The sequence below is a fragment of the Lynx rufus genome, unplaced genomic scaffold (genome assembly GCF_022079265.1).
Source record: "Lynx rufus isolate CCGP_SWC_20201006 ecotype Redwood Valley unplaced genomic scaffold, mLynRuf1.p SCAF_7, whole genome shotgun sequence".
In the NCBI taxonomy this organism is placed as follows: Eukaryota; Metazoa; Chordata; class Mammalia; order Carnivora; family Felidae; genus Lynx; species Lynx rufus.
The window spans coordinates 62,471,398-62,486,352 of NW_025814889.1; the positions used below are offsets into that span (position 1 = coordinate 62,471,398).

Genomic DNA, 14,955 nt, shown 5'->3' on the forward strand with positions numbered 1-14,955 from the left:
CTCTACTTACCAGATGGAATGCTGCCCAAGGCAGGAGTCCCTTAATAAAGACAATTAAGTCTTCACATTTATTCGGTTGAATTTTCTTTAACAGATATTCTTATAGTTTTTTGTTGCTAATTATAATGATTTTTCCATTCTATCTTCTATTAATTTTACTGGTATGGTTTTAAGGGTATAATCGCTATATGTTTAATTTATATCTATTTTTCCTTATGTGACATAGTTCTACATAATACATTTTTCAATATTAAACTATCCTTGCATTCTTAAGATAAATCATATTTGGCTATGTTTAATAGTGAGTAACCTACTGACCTTAAGCACTGAGTTAACCCCCAGAACCTGTATATTTAATTTGCAAAAATTGAAATTTTAGGAAGTAGGAAATAGTACATATATTTTATGAACTTATTCTAAGATAAACAGGTATATAGTTCCATTAACATTCTGAATTATAACTGACATAGCTAATATACTCTTCCCTCTTTTATTTCTTTGTTCTTCCAAACTTTGTGTACTCTGACAATGCATTCAAGGAGAGCCATTAGTGAAACATTAGTCTAATCTTTTCCTCTAAGCAACACAATTTTAAGAGTAAGAATGAAAACGTATGTTTATAATTCAAAGACAGCAGAAGCCTGCTCTCTTTTATACTGATTAACATGCATTCTTCCATTTAATTCCCAAAACAATCTCATTGGCAGTACAAGTAAAACATCTTATAAGGCAGGAAAGAAAGAAGTGTAGATAATTTCCAAGGATCCAGGGCACAGATTCTGCATACTCCCCATAATAAGCTGTGGCCTTGTTGGTGCTAAATGGGCTCAGGAACCAGGAACTATCAGTGTTTACTAACATTTCCTCAAGTAGAAATACAAAGATTTTGAATGCACCTACTTCTGGGATGGTAACATAAGTTCAAAGAAGAAAAGGACAGTGTATTAGCAATTGGCTGTTTTATCAATTCTGGCAAGATCCTACCTAGGGAGAGAGGAACACTGGCATCTGGGCCTTTCTTAGGGAGTCAAAGGCCAGCAACATGCCACACCTCCTCTTCCTGTCGGCAGTCAGCTGGTTTCATCAGGCATAGGTATGCCTAAGTAAATCGGTGGTAATGACAGTGGGGGGTATAGCACACATGTATGTGTGTGGTGGTAGTGACACTGGGGGGTAAACTGTAAATTACCTGAAGAGCCAAGGCAGTTATTATTATTCTCTTGTCACAATTCAAGAAACAGAGTCTGAGAAAGCTTTGGGAACGCCCCCCAAATCATTTACTATGAGGTAGAAGTGAGACCTGGATACAGCGCTATCACATTTCCATCTGGACTGCTACATCACATCACATAGGGGAAGGCTGGTCAGCCAATTGAAGTCCCATTTTATTCCCCTTGTCTCTAGTCATCTCTCAGCTGGGTGTGGCTATGTGACAAATCTGGCCAGAGAGGCTTAAATCTGCCACAGGGTTCTTGGAAATGTGTTTGTTTTCTCAATGGTGACACTCCTTCTCTGTGTCCCTTCCTTTTTTCTCTATGTAATGGCGAGAACTGAAATAGCCATTATGGGACCATTAGGGAATGGCCAAGAGAACTGCCCTAACCTTAGTCTTGACAGAGTTGCACGGCTGAATTAGCAGTACATCTACAAAACTCTGGATATGTCTTTCAGAAAAATAAATTTAAGTCACTGTAATGAGGTTTCCAGCTACTATCTAATTGATAAACCCACTTAATGCCTTTTCTGGTGGAAATTAGTTTGCCTGATTAATATTACAGTTTTAATTTTCTTGTGTTTCAATTGCCTAAAACTCCTTTATCTATCCATCCCTTATTTTCAGTACTTCTGGGCAAATTTAATCTAGGTATGACCCAGGTAAGCAGCATATAGTTGGGTTTTGTTTTTAACTCCATCTGAGCGTTAGCTTAATCTCAATTACAAATCTAAAAAATACTAAGGCTATTTCAATACTACATAATTAACATCATCTGTAAGTCACACTGAATACAAAACAATATGAGAATATTTCATAAAAAATCAAGAACACAGTTCTTCATGGGACATTAGTTACCTATTAATTTTTTGCCTGATCCAAATCCTTCATAAACCCATATATGACCCTGACAGGCCAAGGGTGTCGACTTCATCTGGAAGTTGATAATATCAAGGCGAATGATGTGATCTAAAGGGGCTAATAACTTCCAGTGGCAACTGTGGCACAGATAAAAGAAAGTCAGGAATGATTTCCAAATGAAACACACTGTTATTTACTTTGATAAAATAAAGTCAGCAATGATTTCCAAATGGCACATACTGTTATTTACTTTGTTCAGAATTTTACGTATCATTGTTACTAACTCAATCTTTGTGCATGGGTGAAAGAAAGATTTTTACTGTAAACTGTAACAATTAAAAAATATTTCTAATATCTAATTTATCAAAAGCGTTAAGTTCACCCATCATGGCAAATGGTTGGTCAATCACATGTACTCCTCTAAATTCTAATTGGTAATCTGTGAGTTAAGGATCTACTTTTGCCTGAATTTGCCCCAAACTCCCCTAAATCACATAAATTTACTTAGGATTGATATTATACCAATCTTCACCCCTCACATCACACTTTAAATTTATTCTCTTGTTTAATTCAAGGAAAGTTCTCTATTTTGGCAATTTAAGAATCATTTATTGGGGCGCCTGGGTGGCGCAGTCGGTTAAGCGTCCGACTTCAGCCAGGTCACGATCTCGCGGTCCGTGGGTTCGAGCCCCGCGTCGGGCTCTGGGCTGATGGCTCAGAGCCTGGAGCCTGTTTCCGATGCTGTGTCTCCCTCTCTCTCTGCCCCTCCCCCGTTCATGCTCTGTCTCTCTCTGTCCCAAAAATAAATAAACGTTGAAAAAAAAAATTAAAAAAAAAATCATTTATTGAGTACCTAATATGTTCTAGAAGATTTTATGTACATTATCTCAATCTCCAAAACTCTTTGACAGAGATGTGACTTTCCACTTTACCTAATAAACGATCCCTTCTTTTGACAAAGTGCACAATTTATCAACAGGGATCATCTTACACTCAGTTTTTGTATAGGGATAATCTTATGCTCAGTTTTTATATGCTGAAGGCCTTAGAGCAGGGATTACTTCAAAGGCTATTCTTCAAGGAGAGGAGGTGGAAAATATGATTAAGCAAGTGTTGCAGTTTGTCAAGTGGTCATTCCTTCAACATAATAAGCATCCCTTCCTCACCTCATAGTGGTTCTGTGAGAGTATCTTGGGATCTGTATGATTCCTCCTGGTTCAGTCAGAATAACATCCTCATAAGTGGCCACATGTTCTCGGTTTGAACTTTGGAGAAGTTTGGGAGTTTTACGGCCTATTGGACCTAAATATTTTTAAAAAGGCCATGAAAATAAAATTAATTTTTGAGAGGCTTATTATATGCCATTTCAGATCAGTCACTTTTTCTCTCAGTTTTAGAAAAAAGTTAACAGGAAGTGGTTAGCCTCACTGAAAAGTCTCCATCAGAGAGCAGCACTTTTCTTGAAATTATCCTTGGGGTAGACTTAAGTCAATGAAAGATAACGTGGAAAAACTATAAATAATGCTAGCTCTCTGCACAGTTCCAACTAAAAGCAACATTATTTTTCTTTAATGTTTATTTACTTATTTACTGAGAGAGAGAGAGAGAGAGAGAGAGAGAGAGAGAGCAAGTGAGCATGAGCGGGGGAGGGGCAGAGAGAGAGCAGACACAGGATCTGAAGCAGGCTCCAGGCTCTAAGCTGTCAGCACACTGTCCAACGCAGGGCTCAAACTCATGAACTGTGAGATCATGCCCTGAGCTGAAGTCGGATGCTCAACCTACTGAGCCACCCAGGCACCCCAAAAGCAACATTCTTAATAAAGTCTTTTAGGAAAACTCTTTCACATGATATGTACACTCTTCTTTATTCCTTATTGAACTTTTTCCCCAAATCTACCTCTGCAATACTTTTTGGTGCCAATGAGAAAAGGCGCAATACTTTTTGGTGCCAATAGCTTGCAGTCACCTATAGTTATCAAGAGTCAAAAAGCTTTATTAATTACTTGTTCTAAAATGCAATCTAATAACTCTGAATTGCATAGCATTTACATTTATATTGCTAGCATTTCATGTTTGTGTAGTTTACCTTAGAAACTCATTCTGACCTTTTATTATATTACTATAAAGAAAACTGATACAGAGATAATAAATTATCCATAGATAATCAACCAACTAAGAGTTAGAACCCTAACCTTCTGATCAACAGAAAAGGCCCTCTGTGGCATAAAATCACATCACAGTAAAAAATGTCGTCTTGAAATGAACATATCTTAGCCACATCCAGAAATCATAATTCTGGATGATTTACAAGTCAATGAAGTTATCCCCTGAGCAGTTTCTCTTTTGAATCTGCACCAATCTCAGATGACTTAAAGAGATTTTTCTTTCAAACACAAACTCCCCACAGAAACACCATCTCTTATGAAACAATATATGCTTTGAAATATTCCTAAAAAGAAAAACACTGATTTTTAACTTTTTAAGTTTATAAAATGACCAAGCCTACCTTGGACTCTAAAGACAATATAACTTATGCCCAAAGCACCTTGCACAAGGGAACGAAATGTCACCCTCACCAGTGGTCCAGAGCTCATGAAAATCATCGGGTAAAGCCCTCTTCCACATAATTCACCTAGTTAAAAAAAAATCAAATCTAGTAAAACACAAGAAATAAAATTTTTAGCAGTTTCTCTATTTTAAGAGAAATAGAGGATTTATTCATGAAATATTTGACATGTAACATTGTGTAAATTTAGAGTGTACAACATGCTGATTTGATACATTTATATATTGTAATATGTCTGCCATTATAGTGATAGTCTCTATCACCTCTCATAATTACCATTTCTTTTTTGTAGTGAAAATAATTAAGATCTAGTCCCTCAGCAAGTTTGATGATTATACTACAAATATTGACTATATTCACTATACTATGCATTGGATCCCCAGGACTTATCTACTAGTTATCAATGAATTAGGAATTTATTCCACTCAACAAAATGAGCAAACAGGGCTCCAGAACTCAAGTGACTCACCCAGAGTCAGACTGGTATGGTGGGGAGTCAGGATCTAAACCCAGGACCATCAATCCAGTATCCAACATAGTCTGCTAGGTCATACTGCTCCCTTAAAGGACAGCAGGGAGTAAATTACTTCATCTTTAAAATGACACTGATATGCCATGTTTCTTCTAGCAAAGTAATCTTCTTATAAAAATATCTCACTATCAGAGATCCATGATGGAAAACTTTCTACCTGAAAATGTATTCTTTCTCTATAGTTAATCTTTTGATGGCTTTAGTTTGAGAACCTGAGTCTAAGATGTAAGGGAAAATTATAATTCCAGAACAATTCAGAGGGCTGATTAAGGAAGGTGTGGGGACATGTGGGTGGCTCAGTTGGTGAAGCATCCAACTTCAGCTCAGGTCATGATCTCATGGTTCGTGAGTTCGAGCCTGGCATTGGGCTCTTTGCAGTCAGCACATGGAGCCTGCTTCAGAGCCTGTTTTCTCTCTCTCTGCCCCTGCCCCTCTTGCTCTCTCTCTGTGTCTCTGTCTCTCTCTGTCTCTCTCTGTCTCTGTAACAAAAAAATAAACATTTTAAAACAGTGTGAAAAGAACCTGGGTTTCTTAGGATCAAACTCATCTATATTAAGAATAGGTTAGTATCATTCTATCATGCTTGTTTAAAAGTCAGACAGACATTTTCTGGGTACACTACAGACAACTGTATGGTACCAACGTCCCAGATTCTTCTCTTTCTTTCCATTTCATATTCCCCCTAGCTTGTCTACTTAATACATATTTTATTTTATTATTATGTGTCTACTCCCCATTAGAATATAAGTTTGAAAAGGGCAGGGATTTTTGTTTTGTTTTTCTTTTTGTCCATATTTCTCACTACTGAACCTCACTACCAAGAAAAGTTGGTCTCTGGTCCTTGCTAGACTCTCTTCACAAGTATTTGTGGAGCAAGAGAGGGAAGAGATTATATCCGAGAAGAAGCAAAGAACAGAAAACATTAGATGGCATAACAGGTTAGGGTAAACGATGTTGAAATACTATTTGAAGAATGATCAAATACTTATTTGTAGCAAGTAGAGATCAATGCAGCTCTGGAATGAGTGAGTTGCTGGCTCCCACAGGGAAAAAGATAGCATTTTACAGACAGAAGAATACTATCTGGCTTGAATAAGGGGTAATACCTGCTAGCTATCACCCAAAGACACAGAACTACTCTACAAATTTCAAACTGACAATTTCATATCAAAGAACTGCTAGGTAGGAAAATTATAGGGTTTCCTCAGTTAATCCACAACAAAGACAAGCATGGTTTTCAATAGGTTATAAAGATAAAGGTAAGTTTTCCAAGAAAATGTTTCTTTTTATATAAGAATCCAGTGTATAAGAGATTGCTACAAGTTGGAGACAAAATAACTTTTTCTTAAAGAAAAAGATATAGTATCACTTTATCATATGAGAAAAATACCCATTTCAGGAGGATTAAAGAAGTTTGTAATTAAATTTTTTTTTCTGAACTCAGAATGAACAATGAATGTTCAAAAATAAAAGCTCTGAGGGGTGTCTGGATGGATTAGTTGGTTAAGTGTCTGACACTTGGCTCAGGTCTTGATCTCAGGGTCATGAGTGCAAGCACCGCATTGGGCTCCACACTAGGCATGGAGATACTTTAAAAAAAAATAGGGGTGCCTGGGTGGCTCAGTCAGTTAAGCATCCCACTCTTGATTTCTGCTTAAGTCATGATCTCACGGTTCGTGAATTGGAGCCCCATGTCCGGCTCAGTGCGGAGTGTGGAGACTGCTTGGGATTCTCTATCTCCCTCATTCTCTGCCCCTCCCCCGCTTGTGCACACACTCTCCCTCTCTCCCAAAATAAATAAATAAACATTTAAAAATAAACAAATAAATAAATAAATAAATAAAAGCTATGTGGTAAATCAAAGATCAAAGGTATATACAGATGGATTTAAACAAATAAACTTTAAAAATTTTTTATGTTTATTTATTTTGAGAGAGAGAGGGAGAGAGAGAGAAGGGGAGGGTCAAAGACAGAGGGAGACACAGAATCCAAAGCAAGCTCCAGGCTCTAAGGTGTCAGCACAGAGCCTGATGCAGGGCTTAAAGTCATGAGCTATGAGATCATGACCTGAGCCAAAGTCGGACGTTCAACTGAGACACCCAAGTGCCCACATACACAAATTTTTAAATTGTTCCATCAACATAGAATAAAAATTAAAGACAAATGGCAATCTTAGGAATAAGTACTTGTAACTTATGACAAAAGGAAAAATGTCTCTATGTATAATAGTGTTCATAAACCAATAAAAAGAATAATCCTCAAAAATAGATGGTAATAAGTAAAAAACGCAAATAACTAACCAACATATGAAAATAAAACTCCATTAATGATAAGAAAATGGTAAAAATGCCTACTAAATTATCACATGAGTTATACATATGCATGGTGAAAGATACTCCCATGTATTGCTAAAGGCAGTGAACACTGATTTAGCCTTTCTGAAGAGCAATTTAGCAGTATACACTTGTGCTGAGTCTGGAGGCATGACACTAATTTAGGATGATACCGAAGGGGACAAAATAGCAAGATCTTTGTTTTCCTGGAGCTTTTATTTTAGCTAGGTAAATAAAGAAGAGGATTTCAGAGATCACGGCTACAAATGAAATAATCGGCATAATAGAACTATGGAAAATGACTATGGAAGGGAGTGAATGGTGCTACTCTAGATGAGAAGTCCTTTTTGAGGAGGTGACATATCATCCATTCCTTCACTCATTCATTCCCTGCCTTCTATCTCACATACTATTCGAGGCACTGGAGATTCTTCAAGTGAGACAAAAGTTTTAGTCTTCAGAAAGCCCTCATTCAATAGAGAAAACACAAACCACAAACAAAAAATAAATCATAGTTAGAAGACAGTAAATGCTAAAGAAGAGTTGAGGAGGGTACTAAGAGGTACTGGGGTAGGAGGTGATGCAATTGACAGCAATTAAGGGAAGACTCATTAAGAAGGTGACATTCTAGTCAAGACTTGAGGGGAGACACAGGATAAGGAGTTCTCTAAACTGCTAGGAGAAGTAGCTGGTCAAGGGCCCTGGGGCGAGAATGGGCGTACTTCATCATGTAAGTTGGGGAGCAGGAGGTAAGGCTATGGTAGGGATTTTGGATTTCATCCTAGCTACAAAGAGACCTTGAGCCTTTTTTTTAAGCTTTTTTTTTTTAAATTTATTTATTTATTTTGAGCAAGAGAGACAAAGACAGAGAGGGAGAGAGAGAATATCCCAAGCAGGCTCCACACTGACAGTGCAGAGCCTGATGCAGGGCTCAAACTCATAAACCATGAAATCATGACCTGAGCCAAAATCAAAAGTCAGAGGATTAACCTACTGAGCCACCCAGGCACCCCAACCTTGAGCTGTTTTAATCAAGGCAGATGGGGAAGGCAATCTGATCACAGGAGAGAAATGTACAAAGTGGATAGGCCAGTTAATAGCTTTTTCCACACTCTAAATGAGATAGTATTTATAAAGATTCCTTAATAAATGTTTGTGCCCTCTACGTCAATGATTTAATCTAGGAGTCTATCTCAAGAACACAGTCTCACCCTCAGAGCAGTTTTCTTGGCCTCCCCATACTCCTGCATCCAGTGCAGGCATGTGTGAGTACCATACCTACTCACAACAGCATACACTTATTTTCTTCCCAGTCTTCCCCATCAACCAAATTACTTCCAGCACCTTCCCGTCTCCCTCTTGACTAAGAGCCAAAGAGCCTACCACACCTACACAGACAAGAGGTAACAACTTTGTTCTGTTGAGCAAAACAGGTTTGCCTATACATGAAATGCAATGACAGCTGGTGTGTTATTAGCAAATATTTTTAATTCTGCCAGATTAGGGGCATCTGGGTGGCTCAGTTGGTTGGGAGTCCAAATCTTGATTCTGGGTCAGGTCATGATCTTACAGTTTGTGGGATCGAGCCCCATGTCGGGCTCTGTGCTGAGCGCAGAGCCTGCTTAAGGTGTGTTCTCGTTCTCTCTCTCTCTCTCTCTCTCTCTCTCTCTCTCTCTCTCTCATTCTGCTCCTCCTCCCCCTCATGTTCTCTCTCTCAAAATAAATAAATCAACATTAAAAATAAAGAAAGGGCTTTAATATATTTTGCTTTATTTTGACATCTAACACCTACCCCATCTGATTTTTAACCATCTTAACTCTTCCTCTATCATATACATTTCTGGAATTCTTGCATGGTTCTGGTATATTTGAAGAAGTTGAGCTCTTATTTTTTTTCTTGTTGAATGCACACACAGCCACATACTCACACTCAACCCCTAGTATACCTGTTTTGTGAAGTCAAGTTTTGACTTTATAACAATATGAATAATATTAAGTGTGCCTGAAAAAAAAGGCATGCCTATTACAAATATCATCAACATTTTGGTGGTATTGTTACCCAAGCCAAGCTTGGTGTCTTGATTGTAAGCTGCCTATATAGAAAAGGCTCCAGCACAAAGTTTAAATGCTAGTAAGGATTACCTGACACCCTTCTCTTACTGTGGCTTTCTTCATAAATAGTCATAACTGAATCTGGACATATTGGAGACCCAGGGAGTGACAGATATTCAACCGTCATTTTTGCCATACTGCTAGGTGAAATTCTGAGCACCCAGGAACATTCCAGTTTTCCTCTATAATCCAGTGGATATCTTGGAGTTGAAAAAAAGCCTCTGGGCTCTTCTAGCTCCACTTCAGAATAACAACCTACAATTCAGAGCACACAGACACCAGGGACCAACATAAACAAAGCAAAGTGAGGTTTTATCACAAACAAAAAATGTAGGCTTGCAAGAAGAAAATTAAAACTTTATTACTCTGTTACATGTCCTTGGATAAAAATTATCATCCCATTTAATGTGTTCTATTTTCTTGAAATGAGATTGTAAGAGTAGAATTCAAATCATTACTATTCAAAATTTTTTTTCACTGAATCTTTTAAATGCCTTAGAAGATGCACAATGGATATGCACTCTACTTCTACCAAGTTTTCATTTCTTTTTGAGATGCAACTGAAGGTCTGTTCCTAAAGCTTCACTAATTTCACTGAGCATTAATCTCTTCTTTTTTACATTTTTAAATGTTTATTTGAGAGAGAGACAGATAGAGAATGTGAGCAGGGGAGGGGCAGAGAGAGAGAGGGAGACACTGAATCCGAAGCAGGCTCCAAATGCAGAACCCAACACGGGACTCAAACTCATTAACTGTGAGATCATGACCTGAGATGAAGTTGGCCACTTAACCAACTGAGCCATCCAGGCATCCCCTCACTAGGCATTAATCTTGCTAGGACAAATGATTACATTCATAGAATTTGTGACTGAGATAAAAAAAAAAAAAAAAGAGGATTAGCTGACTACATTTGAATGTCTCTCACTTCTTCAATTTGCTCTGAAGTCGAAGGGCACCTTTGGATCTCCAGGGATACACTTGGCCCCCTGATGCTGCAATCGGCTGCTGCTTCTTCAGGTTACACCCTTGACTTTTCCTTTTTCCCCTTTGTCTATTCCCTTGACAAAAATCCTCTGAGCAACTACAAACTGAAATGCTCTGTATTCAAATAAACACATTTTAATGTATGAATATTAATTAGTACATGCATTATTATATATGCTTTTCCCTAGAGAAATTAACCTAACTGAGGTGATATACATAAATATACTTTTATGAATAGTAGAAATGAAGAATGACAGAAATTCAAGAAGGGAAATGAAATGCTACAAGAATTCAAGATTCTAGTCAATTGCCTAGTCCCCTGTTATTTCTTTGCAAATTCTCCTTTTCATTTATATGGCTACTATGATATAATTTAGATATTTATAGATCTACTCTGATTTAAGAGTAACCTAACTGATTTCCTGGTCTCTAATCTTTTCCTCATCATGCCTTCAAATCCAAGATAGTGTATGAAACAAAAGAATTAAGTTCTTTCCTTTCTCAAAGCAACTAAAATTTTACAGCTTGCACTGTCTTTCAGAATCTGGCCCCAACATGTCTTTCAATCATTTTTCTTGTCCCCATGAATCCTCTATGACAAATATGCCTGGAAAAGGAATCAAATCATATAATGTCATGAATTCCCAATCAGTCACTTCTTTTTATAAATGGGCTAACAGGGGCGCCTGGGTGGCGCAGTCGGTTAAGCGTCCGACTTCAGCCAGGTCACGATCTCGCGGTCCCTGAGTTCGAGCCCCGCGTCAGGCTCTGGGCTGATGGCTCAGAGCCTGGAGCCTGTTTCCGATGCTGTGTCTCCCTCTCTCTCTGCCCCTCCCCCGTTCATGCTCTGTCTCTCTCTGTCCCAAAAATAAATAAACGTTGAAAAAAAAAATTTATAAATGGGCTAACAACTCCCTTGTGTAAAAAGCAAGTGGTGGGAGTGGGTGATGTTAAAGATAGGATAGTCCAAACATTTGTCTCATAGAATACTCACAGAATTAAAACAAAACAATAACTTGCCATATGTAAAACTTCCAATAACATGCATATGTATTTCTGAATATCTACAAATGGGAAACATCTTTGCTACATTTTAACATATTGTTTTTTTAAAGATTTTAAGTAATCTCTACATCCATTGTGGGGCTCAAGCTCATAGCACTGAGATCAAGAGTTGTGTGCTCTACCAACTAAGCCAGCCAAGCGCCCCAACAATGTTCACTTTCTAATAGCCTATGTGGAACAGTTCAACAAATACATTGGTTGGTCACAATGGCCACCATTTGTTGACTGTTAAAATTCGTCATGCCATCTCTGTTCTAAGTGCTTGACATGTGTTCACTTAGGCACTGATTAACACTGTTCATTTAACTCAAACCATCGAAATCATTAGGTTTTAGGATCTTGGACCTAAGTCTGCTCTCCATCTCAACCCCAATTCCAGATTGACTTTTAATCTACATAGGACTCTGATCCTCGTCTTGTCAGACTGTACCACCCACAGCTGGTTACTCCGCCTTACTCCTAGAAGATTTTAGCAGTCATTTTCTCCACTGCTATTCCTGCCATAAATCTTGCTGAGTTCAATAGCCATACTGATGATGAGTCGAGCACTGAAGCTTCTCAATTTTTCAACTTCTTCCAATGATCTTGTTCTCCACCCAACCTCAGCTATACACCCCAGTGGTCAGCCCCTAGAGACCCAGTACCCAGCAATAATTCCAAGCCTTCTCTAATCTCGATTTCAAGCACTGCCTTCTCCATCCACAACCTTCTATCTTCTCAGCAACTTCCAGCACTCCTTCCATCTTTTGAGACTTGCAATTCATCTACCCAACCACCTTTTCTTTGTCCCTATTTCATCTCTCACCCTCATTCACTCTTGTCCTAGTATAAATTCCAACAACATATCATTTTAATCCCTTCCTCCTACATGCGTTCAATTCCCTTATACACTTGCATACCCACTTATACACTTGGGAAAATCCGCTCTGAATTGAGTCTACTCTCTACCTGTTCTGCACCTATGTGCTAACCCTCTGTGTCTCTGGAAGAAAACATACAATTGAGCTAACTGGCTAGTTTCCCCTAAATTCATGATTGTTAATCTCAGAAGCTTTTATGTTTCCTAGCAATCCTACTACATTCTCCTAGTCCACGTACTTTGTCACTTTTTAAGAGAACTATTTTCATACTTCCCCTTTTTTCCCCTGAAAACCCCTCAAACCATCTTCCATAACCCTGTTTTGTCTTCTAAGAACATAGAAGCAATTAGAAAACTGCCAGAAGCTCCTGTCCTGCCACGTGTACCCACACCAGCATAAGTATTCTGCCTTCCATTCGGCAGCTATGGGTGAACTACACTTTACTCCTGAGGCCAACCTCCCCTGCTGAGCACCAGATCTCATCTCCTTTCTCCTCCTGAAGGTCATCACTCCAGCTATCCCTCCCTCTCTTGTATCCTTTTCAGTCTTCTCCACCTCTTCCTAGTTCTCTACTGGGGTTGACTCCATGTTGGGTGGATGGAGGCAGAGATGGGTGAGAAAGAAGAGACTGTGACCACCTGGAAACCATGGATGATGGTATCATAGAACTTTCAGCTCCCTACAACTCTATTACAGACTCCTAATTCTCCAGCTGCAGTTTGATTTTAACTAAAAATATAAATCCCATTAGCAAACAGACACTGACAACTGTGGGAAAATTAAGAGTGACTGACACTGATGCTGGCTGTGGTTATCTCATATCCAGAGTCTTCACCTAGCAAGATACCTGAAAATCTAAGGACCTTTGTTTATGAAGAAATAAATAGATCAGAGGTCAGAATACTTCTCTGCATGTCTCCAAAATTCAAGCACTCGTTCAAAGCCACAATATCTTTTTTTTAACCTGCAACAGCTGTTATCTGTGGGGTAGAGAAGAAACCCAGACGGTCATAGTAACAACACGCCTCTCATTCAGCTTAAACTACCATCCAGAATGAAAACACAGGGCTTATCCTGTTCCAAAGAAAATTAGTAAACCCAGACATGCAATATTTTTTGCGAAATTCTTACTAGCTGCATAATAGGCTAAGATAAACATCTATTACCTGGTCCAGACTCATTGTCTATTGAAGGTGTGGGTGGTGGCAACTGTTGTCTTGTTAAGGTTTTTCTTTCATTATTTATCCGAAGTGAAGCAGGACCTGTACCTGGAGAGAACATGTTAAAAAGAAATAAATATGAAAGCCTGGAAACAAAATATACCTATGGTAAAATAGCTTCTGTCAAAAGAGAAATGCAAACCTAGGATTAAAGCTGCCTCAGGAAAAGTCACTTTTACTATCACTCTGCCCAAGGAGAATGTATTCACACAGAATTTTAATGTGCATTTTACATGTTTTAGAAACTAAAATAAATGAAATACTACTTTTTGGGTTTTTTTCTTTCATCACACTGATTTCTACCACACTCATCCTTCTCGCAAACCCACTCTAAAGAAAGAGGAAATATTTCCATAATATCTGAAAAATATTTACCTTTGATTTTGGATTGGATCCAGTCCAAGAAGACACTCACCCTGGCAAATACATCTGGTTTCCTTGTTTGGGCACAGCCAGCTCCCCAGCTGACAATACCATACAGGACAAAGGGACCTTTATCATGTCGACATACTAATGGCCCACCAGAGTCTCCCTGAAACGCCAAGAAAATGTGTTCTAGAAAACTGCTTTAATCAGAGTTCCTGCATTCAATTTTGGAACCGGAATAGCCAATAATTTATTGCTAACACATTTCTTTAATTTAAAAATATTAATACTTTGTCAATTTGTATACCTTAGAGTAAACTCAAAATCACAAATGAGAGGAGATATTACAACTGATACCACAGAAATACAAAGAATTATAAGACTACTATGAATAGCTATACACCAAGAAATTGGATAACCTGGAACAAGTAGATTAATTCCTACAAACATACAAACTACGAAGACCAAATCATGAGGAATTAGAAAAATCAGAATAGACCAATATGAGCAAGGAGATTGAATCACTAATCAAAAACATTCCAACAGAAGTAAAGCTCAGGACCAGATGACTTCAGTGGTGAATCTACTAAACATTTAAAGAAGAATTAACTTCAAGAGTGCCTGGGTGGCTCAGTTGGTTAAGTGTCTGACTTGGTATTTGGCTCAGGTCATGATCCCATGGTTTCATGAGGTCTGGCCTCGTGTCAAGCTCTGTACTGCAGCGCAGAGCCTCCTTGGGATTCTCTCTTACTCTCTGCCCCTCCCATACTCGCACTGTCTCTGTCTCTCTCAAAATAAATAAACTTTTAAAAAAGAAGAACAATTAACTTCAATCTTCAAACT

The 14,955-nt window shown here is 38.3% G+C and overlaps 1 protein-coding gene across 1 annotated transcript in view; it reads right to left on the reverse strand.

Moving 5' to 3' along the window:
* The window catches only part of OVCH1 (ovochymase 1), an 84,626-nt gene that overhangs the window by 24,608 nt on the left and 45,063 nt on the right, over positions 1-14,955 (reverse strand). The window contains exons 19-24 of the mRNA XM_047066339.1: positions 14,122-14,278; positions 13,693-13,788; positions 9,648-9,872; positions 4,581-4,706; positions 3,241-3,376; positions 2,072-2,211 (exon numbers count right to left, since the gene is read on the reverse strand). Of these exons, the coding sequence (XP_046922295.1) occupies positions 2,072-2,211; positions 3,241-3,376; positions 4,581-4,706; positions 9,648-9,872; positions 13,693-13,788; positions 14,122-14,278 (880 nt within the window). The remainder of the gene's footprint in view (positions 1-2,071; positions 2,212-3,240; positions 3,377-4,580; positions 4,707-9,647; positions 9,873-13,692; positions 13,789-14,121; positions 14,279-14,955) is intronic.